Here is an 18,831-nt window from a genome sequence, read left to right on the forward strand (position 1 = left end):
AGCAATCTGGCTCCTGAAATCCTAGAATTCGGGCACTTACAACTTACCCAAGAATGTATGGAAGTCATAAAACAAGCAAGAAGGCCATCCACCAGGCACTGCTATGCAAGTAAATGGAAGAGGTTTGTTTGCTACTGCCATATTAATCAAATACAACCATTACACACAACTCCAGAACATGTAGTGGGTTACTTGCTTCACTTACAAAAATCTAACCTAGCTTTCTCTTCCATTAAGATTCACCTTGCAGCAATATCTGCATACCTGCAGACTACCTATTCAACTTCCCTATATAAAATACCAGTCATTAAAGCATTCATGGAGGGCCTTAGGAGAATTATACCACCAAGAACACTACCTGTTCCTTCATGGAACCTAAATGTTGTCCTAACTAGACTTATGGGTCCACCTTTTGAACCCATGCACTCCTGCGACATACAGTTCCTAACCTGGAAGGTGGCATTTCTCATCGCCATTACTTCCCTGAGAAGAGTAAGCGAGATTCAGGCGTTTACTATACAGGAACCTTTTATACAACTACACAAAAATAAAGTCGTCCTAAGGACCAATCCTAAATTTTTGCCAAAGGTTATTTCACCGTTCCATCTAAATCAAACAGTGGAACTTCCAGTGTTCTTTCCACAGCCAGATACCGTAGCTGAAAGGGCACTACATACATTAGATGTCAAAAGAGCATTAATGTATTACATTGACAGAACAAAGAACATCAGAAAGACTAAACAACTCTTTATTGCATTTCAAAAACCTCATGCAGGAAACCCAATTTCAAAACAAGGTATAGCCAGATGGATAGTTAAATGCATCCAAATCTGCTACCTTAAAGCTAAACGACAGCTGCCCATTACACCAAGGGCACACTCAACCAGAAAGAAAGGTGCTACCATGGCCTTTCTAGGAAACATCCCAATGCAAGAAATATGTAAGGCAGCCACATGGTCTACGCCTCACACATTCACCAAGCACTACTGTGTAGACGTGTTATCCGCACAACAAGCCACAGTAGGTCAAGCTGTATTAAGGACATTATTTCAGACTACTTCCACTCCTACAGGCTGATCCACCGCTTTTGGGGAAATAACTGCTTACTAGTCTATTGCAGAACATGCGTATCTACAGCGACAGATGCCATCGAACTGAAAATGTCACTTACCCAGTGTACATCTGTTCGTGGCATCAGTCGCAGTAGATTCGCATGTGCCCACCCGCCTCCCCGGGAGCCTGTAGCAGTTTGGAAGTTACCTTCAATTATTTATATATGTATCATCTCAACCTTAAATAAGTGCATACTTAGTCACTCCATTGCATGGGCACTATTACTACAATTCAACTCCTACCTCACCCTCTGCGGGGAAAAACAATTGAGGATGGAGTCGACGCCCATGCGCAATGGAGACAAAAGGAGGAGTCACTCGGTCCCGTGACTCGAAAGACTTCTTCGAAGAAAAACAACTTGTAACACTCCGGCCCAACACCAGATGGCGAGCTATTGCAGAACATGCGAATCTACTGCGACTGATGCCACGAACAGATGTACACTGGGTAAGTGACATTTTCATTTTGGGACAAAGCACCACAAAAAACACTAGACAGGTAGCCCACCCTTAGGATGTAAGTAATACACTAAATATATACACTAGTAATCAGAAACAGGCATAGAAATAACCAATAGTGACCCTAGGGGGAGCACAAACCATATACTAAAGAAATGGAATGCAAACAAGGTACCCCCACCTAGGTAAGTGGAATGTGTAGAGGGGAACTGGGGGTATTAGAAAACCACAAAGGTAAGTAGCACAGTGCCCCCCAGCGACCAGGATGAAAGGAGTAAAACACTGGACTTTCCTCAAACCACCCAAAAGAAGAAAAAGAAGACACACAGACCAGACTGCAAGAAACCAGCAGTGGATTCCTGAAGAAGGAAGACCTGTGGAGAGAGAGGACCAAGTCCAAGAGTCACAGTGGAGTCCAGGAGTAGGAGCTACTAGCCACCCAGCTGTACTTGCAGGAGTTGGTCGATGGTGATGAAGAACAAGTCAGCACTGCAGCCCTGGAGCCGGAGAGGAGTTCCTGATGGATGCAGAAGATGTCCCACCCTGGAAGGAAGATTGCAGATGGGTGTTGGTGGAGGAATTCCATCAATAAGCCTTGGCAAAGGCAAACTCGTGGTTATTGAAAAAGAGGTTCTGCCGGGGCCAGCAAGGCCCAGGAAGACTCAACCCAGGAAGGGGAGTGACAGGGGACGCTCAGCGTCGCAAAGAGTTCACAGGCGCAGAGGCAGCACCCACAGGAGTCCCACAGGACAGGGACACAGGAGTTACAGTATAAGCCCATGCAGCACTACAAAAGAGGATCCCACGCCTCAGGAGAACCACGCAGGAGGCTGTGCTTTGCAGGATGGAGTGCTGGGGGCTGGAGCTACATGTTGCCTGAAGATCCCTTGGAGGAGATGCAAACATTGGCTGCTGCAAGAGACGCAGTGCACAGGGGTACTGTCCTGCGTGGGAAGGCAAAGTCTTACCTCCACCAAAGTGGGACAGCTGGCAGAGAGGACCTAGAGGACTACTCCAGACCACCACCTGTGATGCAGGACGTACGCAGCTCAAGATGAGAGGAGATCCATGCAGCCAGTTGTCGCTTGTTGTAGGTGCCTGCGGTTGCAGGGAAGTGACTCCTTCACTCCAAGGGAGATTCCTTCTTCTTCTTGTGCAGGCCAAAGAGTTGCAGTTTTCTGAGGATGCACGGCCAGGGTAATGTTTCAAAGCTGACAGGAGACGTGGAAACAAAGTTGCAGAAGAGTCTTCTTCATTATAGAAGCATTTGTCAGTTCCTGGAGGGTCCAGTCGTGGTTCCAGTGGCCATAAGTTGAAGCAGAAGTTGCAGAGGAATCCTACTGGAATTTTTCAAGCTGGATTTGAGGACCCACCAAAGAGAGAACCCCAAACAGCCCTGAAAGGGGAATTGGTCACCTAACCAGGTAAGCACCTATCAAGAGGGAGCTCTGTTGTCACCTGCCTGACCTGGCCACTCAGATGCTCCCAGAGGTCCCTGACAACCTTAGAAACAAGATGGCAGAACCCAGGGACTCTCTGGAGGAGCTCCGGGCAGCACCCCTGGGGTGGTGATGGACAGGGGAGTGGTCACTCCCCTTTCCATTGTCCAGTTTCGCACTAGAGCAGGAACTGGGGGTCCCTGAACCGGTGTGGACTGGTTTATGCACGGAGGGCACCAAATGTGCTCTTCAAAGCAAACCAGTGGCTTGGGGAGGCTACCCCTCCCAAGCCAGTCACACCTATTTCCAAAAAGAGAGGGTGTTACCTCTCTCTCCCAAAGGAAATCCTTTGTTCTGTCTTCCTGGGCTTGATCAGATAAAGCAGCAGGAGGGCAGAAACCTGTCTGAGGGGTGGCAGCAGCAGATTGGGCTGCCCGGAATACCTTGTAAGGCTGGTGGTAGAAATGCTTGGGATCCCATAAGGAGCCCCCAGAGTGCATGGAATCATACTTCCAATACTTGCAACAGTATTGGAGTATGATTCTGACATGTTTGATAATAAACATGCCCAGGTTCGGAGTTACCATTATGTAGCTGGACATAGATAGTGACCTATGTCCAGTACAGGTGTAAAATGGCGTCCCTGCACGCACAAAGATCAGCAAAATGGATTTGGAGTTTGTGGGGGCACCACTGCTAGTGGTACTTGCCGGCTACCCTCTGGGCTGAGAGGGCCTACCATAGTGGTGACTTATAGTGACCTGGTGCAGTGACCTCTAGTGGAAATGGGTGCATGCACCCTTTCACACAGGCTGCAATGGCAGGCCTGCAGAACCCTTTGCATAGGCTCCCTATGGGTAGCAGAATAACTGCTGCAGCCCATAGGGAACCCCTGGAACCCCAATGCCATGGGTACCTAGATACCATATACTAGGGACTTACATTGGGGCACCAGTATGCGAGTTCTGGGAAGAAAAAGGTACCAGCAACCAAATTTAGAGGAGAGCACAGTCACTGGGTTCCTGGTTAGCAGGATCCCAGTAAACACAGTCAAACACACTGACAGCAGGCAAAAAGTGGGGATAACTAAGCTAGAAAGAGGTACTTTCCTACACCCTCCAACTAGTAATCCAATTTCTTACAAGAAGCAACCTCTAGATGTGGGATAATGTACAGCATGCCAATCTAGAATAGCCTGATGCTGCAAAATTGTTGTTACAGGTAAGTAACTTGTTCCTTGCCTCCCATTACTGCTAGCGTCCTGTGCTCTCCCCATTGCAGCAGGCTACTGGACCGTCCTCTGTTGTTTTCTCTCCAGTGTTACTGTCTCTTGGCATTCCTGGCTGTCTACTGGTGGTATCTTATCTCCCAATATTGCTGTTGTCTGGTCTCCCAGTTGCAACCGTCTCATTGCTTTGTTCCTTGTTTCTTGCTGCCCAAGTTCTACTGTCTTGAGGCTTCCCATTGCTGCCTTTTTGTCTCTCTCCAGGGCCGCCTTCTCGTCTCTCCAGTGCTGACTTATTGGCTCTCCGTTGCTGCATTCTAGTGTGTCTCCATTGCTGCATTCTCATCTCTCTTTATTGCTGCCTTCTCTTGTCTTCGTCTCTTTCCATTGCTGCCTTCTCGTCTCTCTCCATTGCCGCTTCTCGTCTCTCTCCATTGCCGCCTTCTGGTCTCTCTCCATTGCTGCATTCACGTCTCTCTTTATTGCTGCCTTCTCTTGTCTTTGTCTCTCTCCATTGCTGCTGAGTCATGGTTCCTAGTTGCTCCAGTCCCATAGCCTTCTTGTTGCTGTCCTCTCTTCTTTCTCATTTACTGCTGTCTTATCTCTCTCTCACTAGTACCGCTGAACCCTAGCTCCCTGCGGGTGCTGATTCCATCCTCCCAATAGTTGATGTTTCACAGCAACTGTCTCATCTCTCACCATTGCTCTTTCAGACTGCTCCCTCACTAAGTTCCTGAATCGTATCCTGGGGCTTGAGGTGCACAAGCAGAACAGCCTCTTCCAGTACTTCACAGACACCTTCGACTACCTGATTGAGAAAGACAAAAAGGAGGGGAGATACGACCTGGGCATTCTAGGTAGGGAATGATTTTACGTCTAAATTCAGTGGCAGTGCTGTCTTGAAACCAAAATCAGATAGTCTTTTTTCATGTTGCTCCACTGTTTAAATTGTATTTTCAAAGTTCCGGTTCAGTACGGAGCTCATGTGCACTCGATATAATCATGGAGTCCTTGGGACTCGTGCCCATTGTCTCGTTCATGCCCCAGTCTCTGGTCCTGGCCTATGATGTGCTGTTGTTCAAGCCATATGTTTGTCATGGTGATAATTTGTTCTCCACCTCGGAGATTTGTTGCTGGCTCTTGTTGGAGATGTTGTTGAATAATCTTTGTTTCCACCTTAGATTTAGCCCCCGGGGTGGATGAGATTTATGAAGAGAGCCAAGAGATCTTCCTGACTCCGGGGCACCCTCAGGATGGACAAGTTGTTCTTTACAAGGTAGGAACAGCATTTTGTCTTCCATAATTTCTGATTGGTTGGCCATTTGCAAGTGCTCTGATGGACTGAGGGGTGTGGAAAGTTGTGAGGGGCAAGTGAAGGACTGAAGCGGACATAGAAATGGCTTAAGGGCATGGAAAGTAGGGAAAGGGGTAGGCAGGATTTAGGGTGCTTGGCTCAGATTGGGTGACTGAAGGCCCCACACGTGTTGATGGACTAAGGGGGCCTGTAAAGTTTTGAGGGTGGCGTGGGAATTACTTGGAGTATATTAGAAGGACTTGAGGGCATGTGGAGGATCATGGGGTGCAAACAGAAGGGGTTCACTCACCATTATAGCGAGCACTAATTGCTTTGTTACGTTGATTCTGGACTTTGTGTTCTGGTTCGGTCCATGACTCTTCAGAATGTTTCCACTGACCAATTTCAGGTTGCAGAGTGACGCTCCTGTACAGGGCGAATCTACGAGCTGCTGCAGTGTGTTATAGTGAAGCCAGAGTCCTGTTCCGAGCTCTGTCTCTGTTTCCTGAGCGCCAGTTCTCCTGCAGCACATTGCATTGTGGTATATACGTGACTTGCTGTAGGAAGTTGGCTCTGTATGTGCTATTTCAAAGTAAGGAATAGCATGCACAGAGTCCAAGGGTTCCCCTTAGAGGTAAAATAGTGGTAAAAATAGATAATACTAATGCTCTATTTTGTGGTAGTGTGGTCGAGCAGTAGGCTTATCCAAGGAGTAGTGTTAAGCATTTGTTGAACATACACATAGACAATAAATGAGGTACACACACTCAGAGACAAATCCAGCCAATAGGTTTTTATATAGAAAAATATCTTTTCTTAGTTTATTTTAAGAACCACAGGTTCAAATTCTACATGTAATAGCTCATTCGAAAGGTATTGCAGGTAAGTACTTTAGGAACTTCAAATCATCAAAATTGCATGTATACTTTTCAAGTTATTCACAAATAGCTGTTTTAAAAGTGGACACTTAGTGCAATTTTCACAGTTCCTAGGGGAGGTAAGAATTTGTTAGTTTTACCAGGTAAGTAAGACACTTACAGGGTTCAGTTCTTGGTCCAAGGTAGCCCACCGTTGGGGGTTCAGAGCAACCCCAAAGTCACCACACCAGCAGCTCAGGGCCGGTCAGGTGCAGAGTTCAAAGTGGTGCCCAAAACACATAGGCTAGAATGGGGAGAAGGGGGTGCCCCGGTTCCGGTCTGCTTGCAGGTAAGTACCCGCGTCTTCGGAGGGCAGACCAGGGGGGTTTTGTAGGGCACCGGGGGGGACACAAGCCCACACAGAAATTTCACCCTCAGCAGCGCGGGGGCGGCCGGGTGCAGTGTAGAAACCAGCGTCGGGTTTGTAATGGAAGTCAATGGGAGATCTAGGGATCTCTTCAGCGCTGCAGGCAGGCAAGGGGGGGGTTCCTCGGGGAAACCTCCACTTGGGCAAGGGAGAGGGACTCCTGGGGGTCACTCCTCCAGTGAAAGTCCGGTCCTTCAGGTCCTGGGGGCTGCGGGTGCAGGGTCTCTCCCAGGTGTCGGGACTTTGGATTCAAAAGAGTCGCGGTCAGGGGAAGCCTCGGGATTCCCTCTGCAGGCGGCGCTGTGGGGGCTCAGGGGGGACAGGTTTTTGTACTCACAGTCTTAGAGTAGTCCTGGGGTCCCTCCTGAGGTGTTGGATCGCCACCAACCGAGTCGGGGTCGCCGGGTGCAGTGTTGCAAGACTCACGCCTTTTGCGGGGAGCTTTGCAGGGTTCTTTAAAGCTGCTGGAAACAAAGTTGCAGCTTTTCTTTGGAGCAGGTCCGCTGTCCTCGGGAGTTTCTTGTCTTTTCGAAGCAGGGGCAGTCCTCAGAGGATGTCGAGGTCGCTGGTCCCTTTGGAAGGCGTCGCTGGAGCAGGATCTTTGGAAGGCAGGAGACAGGCCGGTGAGTTTCTGGAGCCAAGGCAGTTGTCGTCTTCTGGTCTTCCTCTGCAGGGGTTTTTCAGCTAGGCAGTCCTTCTTCTTGTAGTTGCAGGAATCTAATTTTCTAGGGTTCAGGGTAGCCCTTAAATACTAAATTTAAGGGCGTGTTTAGGTCTGGGGGGTTAGTAGCCAATGGCTACTAGCCCTGAGGGTGGGTACACCCTCTTTGTGCCTCCTCCCAAGGGGAGGGGGTCACAATCCTAACCCTATTGGGGGAATCCTCCATCTGCAAGATGGAGGATTTCTAAAAGTTAGAGTCACCTCAGCTCAGGACACCTTAGGGGCTGTCCTGACTGGCCAGTGACTCCTCCTTGTTGCTTTCTTTGTTCCCTCCAGCCTTGCCGCCAAAAGTGGGGGCCGTGGCCGGAGGGGGCGGGCAACTCCACTAAGCTGGAGTGCCCTGCTGGGCTGTGACAAAGGGGTGAGCCTTTGAGGCTCACCGCCAGGTGTTACAGCTCCTGCCTGGGGGAGGTGTTAGCATCTCCACCCAGTGCAGGCTTTGTTACTGGCCTCAGAGTGACAAAGGCACTCTCCCCATGGGGCCAGCAACATGTCTCTAGTGTGGCAGGCTGCTGGAACCAGTCAGCCTACACAGATAGTCGGATAGGTTTCAGGGGGCACCTCTAAGGTGCCCTCTGGGGTGTATTTTACAATAAAATGTACACTGGCATCAGTGTGCATTTATTGTGCTGAGAAGTTTGATACCAAACTTCCCAGTTTTCAGTGTAGCCATTATGGTGCTGTGGAGTTCGTGTTTGACAGACTCCCAGACCATATACTCTTATGGCTACCCTGCACTTACAATGTCTAAGGTTTTGTTTAGACACTGTAGGGGTACCATGCTCATGCACTGGTACCCTCACCTATGGTATAGTGCACCCTGCCTTAGGGCTGTAAGGCCTGCTAGAGGGGTGTCTTACCTATACTGCATAGGCAGTGAGAGGCTGGCATGGCACCCTGAGGGGAGTGCCATGTCGACTTACTCGTTTTGTCCTCACTAGCACACACAAGTTGGCAAGCAGTGTGTCTGTGCTGAGTGAGAGGTCTCCAGGGTGGCATAAGACATGCTGCATCCCTTAGAGACCTTCCTTGGCATCAGGGCCCTTGGTACTAGAAGTACCAGTTACAAGGGACTTATCTGGATGCCAGGGTCTGCCAATTGTGGATACAAAAGTACAGGTTAGGGAAAGAACACTGGTGCTGGGGCCTGGTTAGCAGGCCTCAGCACACTTTCAATTGTAAACATAGCATCAGCAAAGGCAAAAAGTCAGGGGGCAACCATGCCAAGGAGGCATTTCCTTACACAACCCCCCCCCAAACGAAAGAGGATGAGACTAACCTTTCCCAAGAGAGTCTTCATTTTCTAAGTGGAAGAACCTGGAAAGGCCATCTGCATTGGCATGGGCAGTCCCAGGTCTGTGTTCCACTATAAAGTCCATTCCCTGTAGGGAGATGGACCACCTCAACAGTTTAGGATTTTCACCTTTCATTTGCATCAGCCATTTGAGAGGTCTGTGGTCAGTTTGAACTAGGAAGTGAGTCCCAAAGAGGTATGGTCTCAGCTTCTTCAGGGACCAGACCACAGCAAAGGCCTCCCTCTCAATGGCACTCCAACGCTGCTCCCTGGGGAGTAACCTCCTGCTAATGAAAGCAACAGGCTGGTCAAGGCCATCATCATTTGTTTGGGACAAAACTGCCCCTATCCCATGTTCAGAGGCATCAGTCTGCACAATGAACTGCTTAGAATAATCTGGAGCTTTGAGAACTGGTGCTGAGCACATTGCTTGTTTCAGGGTGTCAAAGGCCTGTTGGCAGTCCACAGTCCAGTTCACTTTCTTGGGCATTTTCTTGGAGGTGAGCTCAGTGAGGGCTGTCACAATGGATCCATATCCCTTCACAAACCTCCTGTAGTACCCAGTCAAGCCAAGGAATGCCCTGACTTGAGTCTGGGTTTTTGGAGCTACCCAGTCCAGAATGGTCTGGATCTTGGGTTGGAGTGGCTGAACTTGGCCTCCACCTACAAGGTGGCCCAAGTAAACCACAGTTCCCTGCCCTATCTGGCATTTGGATGCCTTGATAGAGAGGCCTGCAGATTGCAGAGCCTTCAAAACCTTCTTCAGGTGGACCAGGTGATCCTGCCAGGTGGAGCTAAAGACAGCAATATCATCAAGATAAGCTGTGCTAAAGGACTCCAAGCCAGCAAGGACTTGATTCACCAACCTTTGGAAGGTGGCAGGGGCATTCTTTAAACCAAAGGGCATAACAGTAAACTGATAATGCCCATCAGGTGTGGAGAATGCTGTCTTTTCTTTTGCTCCAGGTGCCATTTTTATTTGCCAGTACCCTGCTGTCAAGTCAAAGGTACTTAGAAATTTGGCAGCACCTAATTTATCAATGAGCTCATCAGCTCTTGGAATTGGATGAGCATCTGTCTTGGTGACAGAATTGAGCCCTCTGTAGTCCACACAAAACCTCATCTCTTTCTTTCCATCTGTGGTGTGAGGTTTGGGGACTAAGACCACTGGGCTAGCCCAGGGGCTGTCAGAGCGCTCAATTACTCCCAATTCCAGCATCTTGTGGACTTCCATCTTGATGCTTTCCTTAACATGGTCAGACTGTCTGAAGATTTTGTTCTTGACAGGCATGCTGTCTCCTGTGTCCACATCATGGGTACACAGGTGTGTCTGACCAGGGGTTAGGGAGAAAAGCTCAGGAAACTGTTGTAGGACTCTCCTACAATCAGCCTGCTGTTGGCCAGAGAGGGTGTCTGAGTAGATCACTCCATCTACTGTGCCATCTTTTGGGTCTGATGACAGAAGATCAGGGAGAGGTTCACTCTCTGCCTCCTGATCCTCATCTGTTACCATTAACAGATTCACATCAGCCCTGTCATGGAAGAGCTTAAGGCGGTTCACATGGATCACCCTCTTGGGGCTCCTGCTTGTGCCCAGGTCCACCAGGTAGGTGACCTGACTCTTCCTCTCTAGCACTGGGTAAGGGCCACTCCATTTGTCCTGGAGTGCCCTGGGAGCCACAGGCTCCAGAACCCAGACTTTCTGCCCTGGTTGGAACTCAACCAGTGCAGCCTTTTGGTCATACCAAAACTTCTGGAGTTGTTGGCTGGCCTCAAGGTTTTTGGTTGCCTTTTCCATGTACTCTGCCATTCTAGAGCGAAGGCCAAGTACATAGTCCACTATGTCCTGTTTAGGCTCATGGAGAGGTCTCTCCCAGCCTTCTTTAACAAGGGCAAGTGGTCCCCTTACAGGATGACCAAACAGAAGTTCAAAGGGTGAGAACCCTACTCCCTTCTGTGGTACCTCCCTGTAAGCGAAAAGCAGACATGGCAGGAGGACATCCCATCTCCTTTTGAGTTTTTCTGGGAGCCCCATGATCATGCCCTTTAATGTCTTGTTGAATCTCTCAACTAAGCCATTAGTTTGTGGATGGTAAGGTGTAGTGAATTTATAAGTCACTCCACACTCATTCCACATGTGCTTTAGGTATGCTGACATGAAGTTGGTACCTCTGTCAGACACCACCTCCTTAGGGAAACCCACTCTGGTAAAGATACCAATGAGGGCCTTGGCTACTGCAGGGGCAGTAGTCGACCTAAGGGGAATAGCTTCAGGATACCTGGTAGCATGATCCACTACTACCAGGATATACATATTTCCTGAGGCTGTGGGAGGTTCTAGTGGACCAACTATGTCCACACCCACTCTTTCAAAGGGCACCCCCACCACTGGAAGTGGAATGAGGGGGGCCTTTGGATGCCCACCTGTCTTACCACTGGCTTGACAGGTGGGGCAGGAGAGGCAAAACTCCTTAACCATGTTGGACATATTGGGCCAGTAGAAGTGGTTGACTAACCTCTCCCACGTCTTGGTTTGTCCCAAATGTCCAGCAAGGGGAATGTCATGGGCCAATGTTAGGATGAACTCTCTGAACAGCTGAGGCACTACCACTCTCCTAGTGGCACCAGGTTTGGGGTCTCTGGCCTCAGTGTACAGGAGCCCATCTTCCCAATAGACCCTATGTGTTCCATTTTTCTTGCCTTTGGACTCTTCAGCAGCTTGCTGCCTAAGGCCTTCAAGAGAGGGACAGGTTTCTTGTCCCTTACACAGCTCCTCCCTTGAGGGTCCCCCTGGGCCTAAGAGCTCAACCTGATAAGGTTCAAGCTCCAAAGGCTCAGTTCCCTCAGAGGGCAGAACTTCTTCCTGAGAAGAGAGGTTCCCTTTCTTTTGCTGTGTTGCAGTTGGTTTCCCAACTGACTTTCCTGTTCTCTTGGTAGGCTGGGCCATTTTTCCAGACTCCAGCTCTACTTTTTCACCCTGTGCCTTGCACTGTGCTCTTGTTTTCACACACACCAGTTCAGGGATACCCAGCATTGCTGCATGGGTTTTTAGCTCTACCTCAGCCCATGCTGAGGACTCCAGGTCATTTCCAAGCAGACAGTCCACTGGGATATTTGAGGAGACCACCACCTGCTTCAGGCCATTGACCCCTCCCCATTCTAAAGTAACCATTGCCATGGGATGTACTTTTCTCTGATTGTCAGCGTTGGTGACTGTGTAAGTTTTTCCAGTCAGGTATTGGCCAGGGGAAACCAGTTTCTCTGTCACCATGGTGACACTGGCACCTGTATCCCTCAGGCCCTCTACACTTGTCCCATTAATAAAGAGCTGCTGCCTGTATTTTTGCATGTTAGGCGGCCAGGCAGCTAGTGTGGCTAAATCCACCCCACCCTCAGAGACTAGAGTAGCTTCAGTGTGGACCCTGATTTGCTCTGGGCACACTGTTGATCCCACTTGGAGACTAGCCATTCCAGTGTTACCTGGATTGGAGTTTGGAGTGGAACTTTTCTTGGGACAGGCCTTGTCTCCAGTTTGGTGTCCATGCTGTTTACAGCTATGACACCAGGCCTTTTTGGGATCAAAGTTTTTACCCTTGTACCCATTGTTTTGTGAAGAGGCTCTGGGCCCACCCTCCTGTGCAGGTTTTTGGGGGCCTGTAGAAGACTCTTTACTATTTTTAGTTTTGGTTGTCTCATCACCCTTCTGTTGGGGAGTCTTTGTGACCCCTTTCTTTTGGTCACCCCCTGTTGAAGTCTTGGACACCCTTGTCTTGACCCAATGGTCCGCCTTCTTTCCCAATTCTTGGGGAGAAATTGGTCCTAGGTCTACCAGATGCTGATGCAGTTTATCATTGAAACAATTACTTAACAGGTGTTCTTTCACAAATAAATTGTACAGCCCATCATAATTACTTACACCACTGCCTTGAATCCAACCATCTAGTGTTTTCACTGAGTAGTCAACAAAGTCAACCCAGGTCTGGCTCGAGGATTTTTGAGCCCCCCTGAACCTAATCCTGTACTCCTCAGTGGAGAATCCAAAGCCCTCAATCAGGGTACCCTTCATGAGGTCATAAGATTCTGCATCTTGTCCAGAGAGTGTGAGGAGTCTATCCCTACACTTTCCTGTGAACATTTCCCAAAGGAGAGCACCCCAGTGAGATCTGTTCACTTTTCTGGTTACACAAGCCCTCTCAAAAGCTGTGAACCATTTGGTGATGTCATCACCATCTTCATATTTAGTTACAATCCCTTTGGGGATTTTCAACATGTCAGGAGAATCTCTGACCCTATTTATGTTGCTGCCACCATTGATGGGTCCTAGGCCCATCTCTTGTCTTTCCCTCTCTATGGCTAGGATCTGTCTTTCCAAAGCCAATCTTTTGGCCATCCTGGCTAACTGGATGTCCTCTTCACTGGAGTTATCCTCAGTGATTTCAGAGTTGTTGGTCCCTCCTGTGAGGGAACCAGCATCTCTGACTATTATTTGTGGAGTCAGGGCTTGAGAAGCCCTGCTCTCCCTAAGTAGGACTGGAGGGGGGGAATTTCCCTCCAAGTCACTATCTTCATCCTCTGAGTTGCCATCCTCAGAGGGGTTGGCCTTTTCAAACTCTGCCAAAAGCTCCTGGAGCTGTACTTTGGTAGGTTTGGGGCCCATTGCTATTTTCTTTAGTTTACAGAGTGACCTTAGCTCTCTCATCTGTAGATGGAGGTAAGGTGTGGTGTCGAGTTCCACCACATTCACATCTGTGCTAGACATTATGCTTCTAAAAGTTGGAATACTTTTTAAGAAACTAAAACTGGTTCTAGAATCTAATTCAAACTTTTACCAAACTTTTAAACTCTAAAAGAAATGCTAAACAGGATCTAACACAAGGCCCTAGCAGGTCTTTTAAGAATTTAGAAAACTTTTCAAATTGCAAAAATCAATTTCTAATGACAATTTTGGAATTTGTCGTGTGATCAGGTATTGGCTGAGTAGTCCAGCAAATGCAAAGTCTTGTACCCCACCGCTGATCCACCAATGTAGGAAGTTGGCTCTGTATGTGCTATTTCAAAGTAAGGAATAGCATGCACAGAGTCCAAGGGTTCCCCTTAGAGGTAAAATAGTGGTAAAAATAGATAATACTAATGCTCTATTTTGTGGTAGTGTGGTCGAGCAGTAGGCTTATCCAAGGAGTAGTGTTAAGCATTTGTTGAACATACACATAGACAATAAATGAGGTACACACACTCAGAGACAAATCCAGCCAATAGGTTTTTATATAGAAAAATATCTTTTCTTAGTTTATTTTAAGAACCACAGGTTCAAATTCTACATGTAATAGCTCATTCGAAAGGTATTGCAGGTAAGTACTTTAGGAACTTCAAATCATCAAAATTGCATGTATACTTTTCAAGTTATTCACAAATAGCTGTTTTAAAAGTGGACACTTAGTGCAATTTTCACAGTTCCTAGGGGAGGTAAGAATTTGTTAGTTTTACCAGGTAAGTAAGACACTTACAGGGTTCAGTTCTTGGTCCAAGGTAGCCCACCGTTGGGGGTTCAGAGCAACCCCAAAGTCACCACACCAGCAGCTCAGGGCCGGTCAGGTGCAGAGTTCAAAGTGGTGCCCAAAACACATAGGCTAGAATGGGGAGAAGGGGGTGCCCCGGTTCCGGTCTGCTTGCAGGTAAGTACCCGCGTCTTCGGAGGGCAGACCAGGGGGGTTTTGTAGGGCACCGGGGGGGACACAAGCCCACACAGAAATTTCACCCTCAGCAGCGCGGGGGCGGCCGGGTGCAGTGTAGAAACCAGCGTCGGGTTTGTAATGGAAGTCAATGGGAGATCTAGGGATCTCTTCAGCGCTGCAGGCAGGCAAGGGGGGGGTTCCTCGGGGAAACCTCCACTTGGGCAAGGGAGAGGGACTCCTGGGGGTCACTCCTCCAGTGAAAGTCCGGTCCTTCAGGTCCTGGGGGCTGCGGGTGCAGGGTCTCTCCCAGGTGTCGGGACTTTGGATTCAAAAGAGTCGCGGTCAGGGGAAGCCTCGGGATTCCCTCTGCAGGCGGCGCTGTGGGGGCTCAGGGGGGACAGGTTTTTGTACTCACAGTCTTAGAGTAGTCCTGGGGTCCCTCCTGAGGTGTTGGATCGCCACCAACCGAGTCGGGGTCGCCGGGTGCAGTGTTGCAAGACTCACGCCTTTTGCGGGGAGCTTTGCAGGGTTCTTTAAAGCTGCTGGAAACAAAGTTGCAGCTTTTCTTTGGAGCAGGTCCGCTGTCCTCGGGAGTTTCTTGTCTTTTCGAAGCAGGGGCAGTCCTCAGAGGATGTCGAGGTCGCTGGTCCCTTTGGAAGGCGTCGCTGGAGCAGGATCTTTGGAAGGCAGGAGACAGGCCGGTGAGTTTCTGGAGCCAAGGCAGTTGTCGTCTTCTGGTCTTCCTCTGCAGGGGTTTTTCAGCTAGGCAGTCCTTCTTCTTGTAGTTGCAGGAATCTAATTTTCTAGGGTTCAGGGTAGCCCTTAAATACTAAATTTAAGGGCGTGTTTAGGTCTGGGGGGTTAGTAGCCAATGGCTACTAGCCCTGAGGGTGGGTACACCCTCTTTGTGCCTCCTCCCAAGGGGAGGGGGTCACAATCCTAACCCTATTGGGGGAATCCTCCATCTGCAAGATGGAGGATTTCTAAAAGTTAGAGTCACCTCAGCTCAGGACACCTTAGGGGCTGTCCTGACTGGCCAGTGACTCCTCCTTGTTGCTTTCTTTGTTCCCTCCAGCCTTGCCGCCAAAAGTGGGGGCCGTGGCCGGAGGGGGCGGGCAACTCCACTAAGCTGGAGTGCCCTGCTGGGCTGTGACAAAGGGGTGAGCCTTTGAGGCTCACCGCCAGGTGTTACAGCTCCTGCCTGGGGGAGGTGTTAGCATCTCCACCCAGTGCAGGCTTTGTTACTGGCCTCAGAGTGACAAAGGCACTCTCCCCATGGGGCCAGCAACATGTCTCTAGTGTGGCAGGCTGCTGGAACCAGTCAGCCTACACAGATAGTCGGATAGGTTTCAGGGGGCACCTCTAAGGTGCCCTCTGGGGTGTATTTTACAATAAAATGTACACTGGCATCAGTGTGCATTTATTGTGCTGAGAAGTTTGATACCAAACTTCCCAGTTTTCAGTGTAGCCATTATGGTGCTGTGGAGTTCGTGTTTGACAGACTCCCAGACCATATACTCTTATGGCTACCCTGCACTTACAATGTCTAAGGTTTTGTTTAGACACTGTAGGGGTACCATGCTCATGCACTGGTACCCTCACCTATGGTATAGTGCACCCTGCCTTAGGGCTGTAAGGCCTGCTAGAGGGGTGTCTTACCTATACTGCATAGGCAGTGAGAGGCTGGCATGGCACCCTGAGGGGAGTGCCATGTCGACTTACTCGTTTTGTCCTCACTAGCACACACAAGTTGGCAAGCAGTGTGTCTGTGCTGAGTGAGAGGTCTCCAGGGTGGCATAAGACATGCTGCATCCCTTAGAGACCTTCCTTGGCATCAGGGCCCTTGGTACTAGAAGTACCAGTTACAAGGGACTTATCTGGATGCCAGGGTCTGCCAATTGTGGATACAAAAGTACAGGTTAGGGAAAGAACACTGGTGCTGGGGCCTGGTTAGCAGGCCTCAGCACACTTTCAATTGTAAACATAGCATCAGCAAAGGCAAAAAGTCAGGGGGCAACCATGCCAAGGAGGCATTTCCTTACACTTGCTTTCTGATCTTTTATACCTGTAGATCAGTGTGGATCGAGGCCTGAAGTGGGAGGAGGCGTACGAGAAGTCACTGCAGCTGACGGGGCCCAACGACGGCTTCTATATTTCCTACAAGGTGAGTGATGGATTCAGTGTAGCATCTCAGGGTCTGTGGTCAAGAGGAGGGAACCGTAGCTGCAAAAACGGGGTAAAGCAGGACGAGTGCTGTGACCTGCTAAATGTATGTGTGTGTAAAATGCTAAAAACAAAGTTTTGGTTTTTAGGTGCGAGGTGCCTTGTTCACAACTCTGCTAGCAGAGCAACGATGGGGGAACAACTGCATTGTATACAAGCCTAACATTGGAAAGCAGAACAACATAGAAAGCCTGGACAATCTAAACAAGCGATATCAACGAGTAAGTGCAGGCTCTGGTGCTTTATTAAATTATTTATTTTGCATACATGCTCTTCATAAATATACTCATTGCCAATAAATAAGTGTTCAGGCATTATAAAGATATCACACAATTGTAACATAAAATGTAATTTTAAAATACATTATCACTCAAGTACAGTGGTAGCTAGACATATTAGTATGTATGCATGTATCTGTTTTTTGTCTAGTGCAAACCTCGCCAGAAAGCAGCAGATCCTTTTAGCAAGAGGAATTTAACTATGCAGGAAAGTAACCAAGCACATAACCAACTCTGACAATTTCATCAGATAGATTTTCATCTGGAGGATAATTTGTGTGATAGTTCTTAGTGGTAAGGTCAGTCAATTTGGTGATTTCATTTAGTCCAAATTAGTGCTAAACTTATTTAAATAAATATTACACTAGCATGTAGAACTAATGTAACCTACCAAGCTACTGTAGAGGTACAAAAAACACAAGCAATCTTGGCTTCCTTTTGTCTCCTTCGTTCCGAAAAGTATATACAAGAGGTTACAATAACTTCTGAGATCTCCATGTTTTTCAGGTCGAGTCTAGACAACACTTGTGCTGTCTCTTTGAGACAAGTTGTACATACTTTGAGGCGTTACAGCTCACCCATTGCTTTTCATTTGTTTCTTTCAGTGTATTTTAAAAATCCATGCTTCCGAGTGGTTCCCTATTTGTCCCTCCTTTTCATCAGGTGTTCACTCCCACGAAACAGCACCCCATTAGTTGTAGGCTTCCACTTGTACCATTTTAGCAACTGTAAAAGGAACTACTTTTTTCTTGTCCTAACAACACTCAGTCCTTCAGAGCTCAACTTCTGTTTTTGGCTGTAATTCTTGTTATCTCCTCACATTCGCAGTGCAAATATTCATTATTTCCCCTCTGCCTGACAAATGGGAGGATTTTGTTTTTTTTGTTGTGTCCAGTACTTCTATACCCAAGGTCAGGACACAGGGTGGGCTGGGGCTTGCTGGTAAACAGATGGTGCGAGCAGTGTTTTGAATGGAAAACTCTGGAGACTGGCACCTGGTGAATAGAGACCTGGGGGAGGAGTGATGTGACATCTCCACCATTGGAAAGTACTTCACTGCCTTTTTCCATAGGCTGTTCAATACTCCGGTGATGCAGTAGCACACTAAATGTTATAGTGCTGTTGACTTGCATCGAGGTACTTGTCTTTCTGTCTGTATGTTAAAAAGCCTTGGAATGTGTGCCCATAAATATTTCCTGAGGCAAGCCTAGATTACTGAATCAGACTGCATGACCCACCCCCGCCATCACGGACCACGCACGCAACCTGAGATTCATCCTGGACTCCTTTCTCCATGGCAATGCTGTCTCTCCGTTCTGCTTTCACACCCTATTACTCCTGCGGAAGATTTTCAAGTGGATCCCCTCCGACATGAGAAAGACAGTCACCCATACACTCGTCTTTAGCAAATTGGACTATGTCAATACAGGCATCGCAAAGAAACCACAGTCAAGACTACAAAGAGTCCAGGATGCAGCAGCCAGACTCATCCTGGACATCCCCTGACACAGCGGCATCTCCTCCCACCTCAGAGACCTACACTGGCTCCCAGTCAACAAGGGCATCACATACAAACTCCTGATCCACACCTACAAGGCACTGCACAACACAGGACCGGCATACCTCTACCACCACCTCACCTTCTACATACCCAACAGACATCTCTGCTCCTCCCAGCTTGCCCTCACAGCTGTCCCCAAGATCTGGAAAAGCACAGCAGGAGGAAAGTCCTTCTTCTACCTGGCAGCCCGGACATGGAACACGCTTGCTCTCAAGCTCCGGCAAATAGCATCACTGAAGCAGTTCAGGAAGGACCTCAAGACCTGGCTC

At 48.6% G+C, this 18,831-nt stretch overlaps 1 protein-coding gene across 3 annotated transcripts in view; it reads left to right on the plus strand.

The window, feature by feature from the left end:
• SBNO2 (strawberry notch homolog 2) overlaps positions 1-18,831 on the plus strand; it is a 542,051-nt gene that overhangs the window by 490,748 nt on the left and 32,472 nt on the right. For all 3 annotated transcript variants that reach the window (XM_069216340.1, XM_069216341.1, XM_069216342.1), the window contains 4 exons: positions 4,949-5,092; positions 5,417-5,511; positions 16,572-16,664; positions 16,813-16,944. In XM_069216340.1, coding sequence (XP_069072441.1) covers positions 4,949-5,092; positions 5,417-5,511; positions 16,572-16,664; positions 16,813-16,944 — 464 coding nt within the window. The remainder of the gene's footprint in view (positions 1-4,948; positions 5,093-5,416; positions 5,512-16,571; positions 16,665-16,812; positions 16,945-18,831) is intronic.

The sequence above is a fragment of the Pleurodeles waltl genome, chromosome 12 (assembly GCF_031143425.1).
Source record: "Pleurodeles waltl isolate 20211129_DDA chromosome 12, aPleWal1.hap1.20221129, whole genome shotgun sequence".
Classification (NCBI taxonomy): domain Eukaryota; kingdom Metazoa; phylum Chordata; class Amphibia; order Caudata; family Salamandridae; genus Pleurodeles; species Pleurodeles waltl.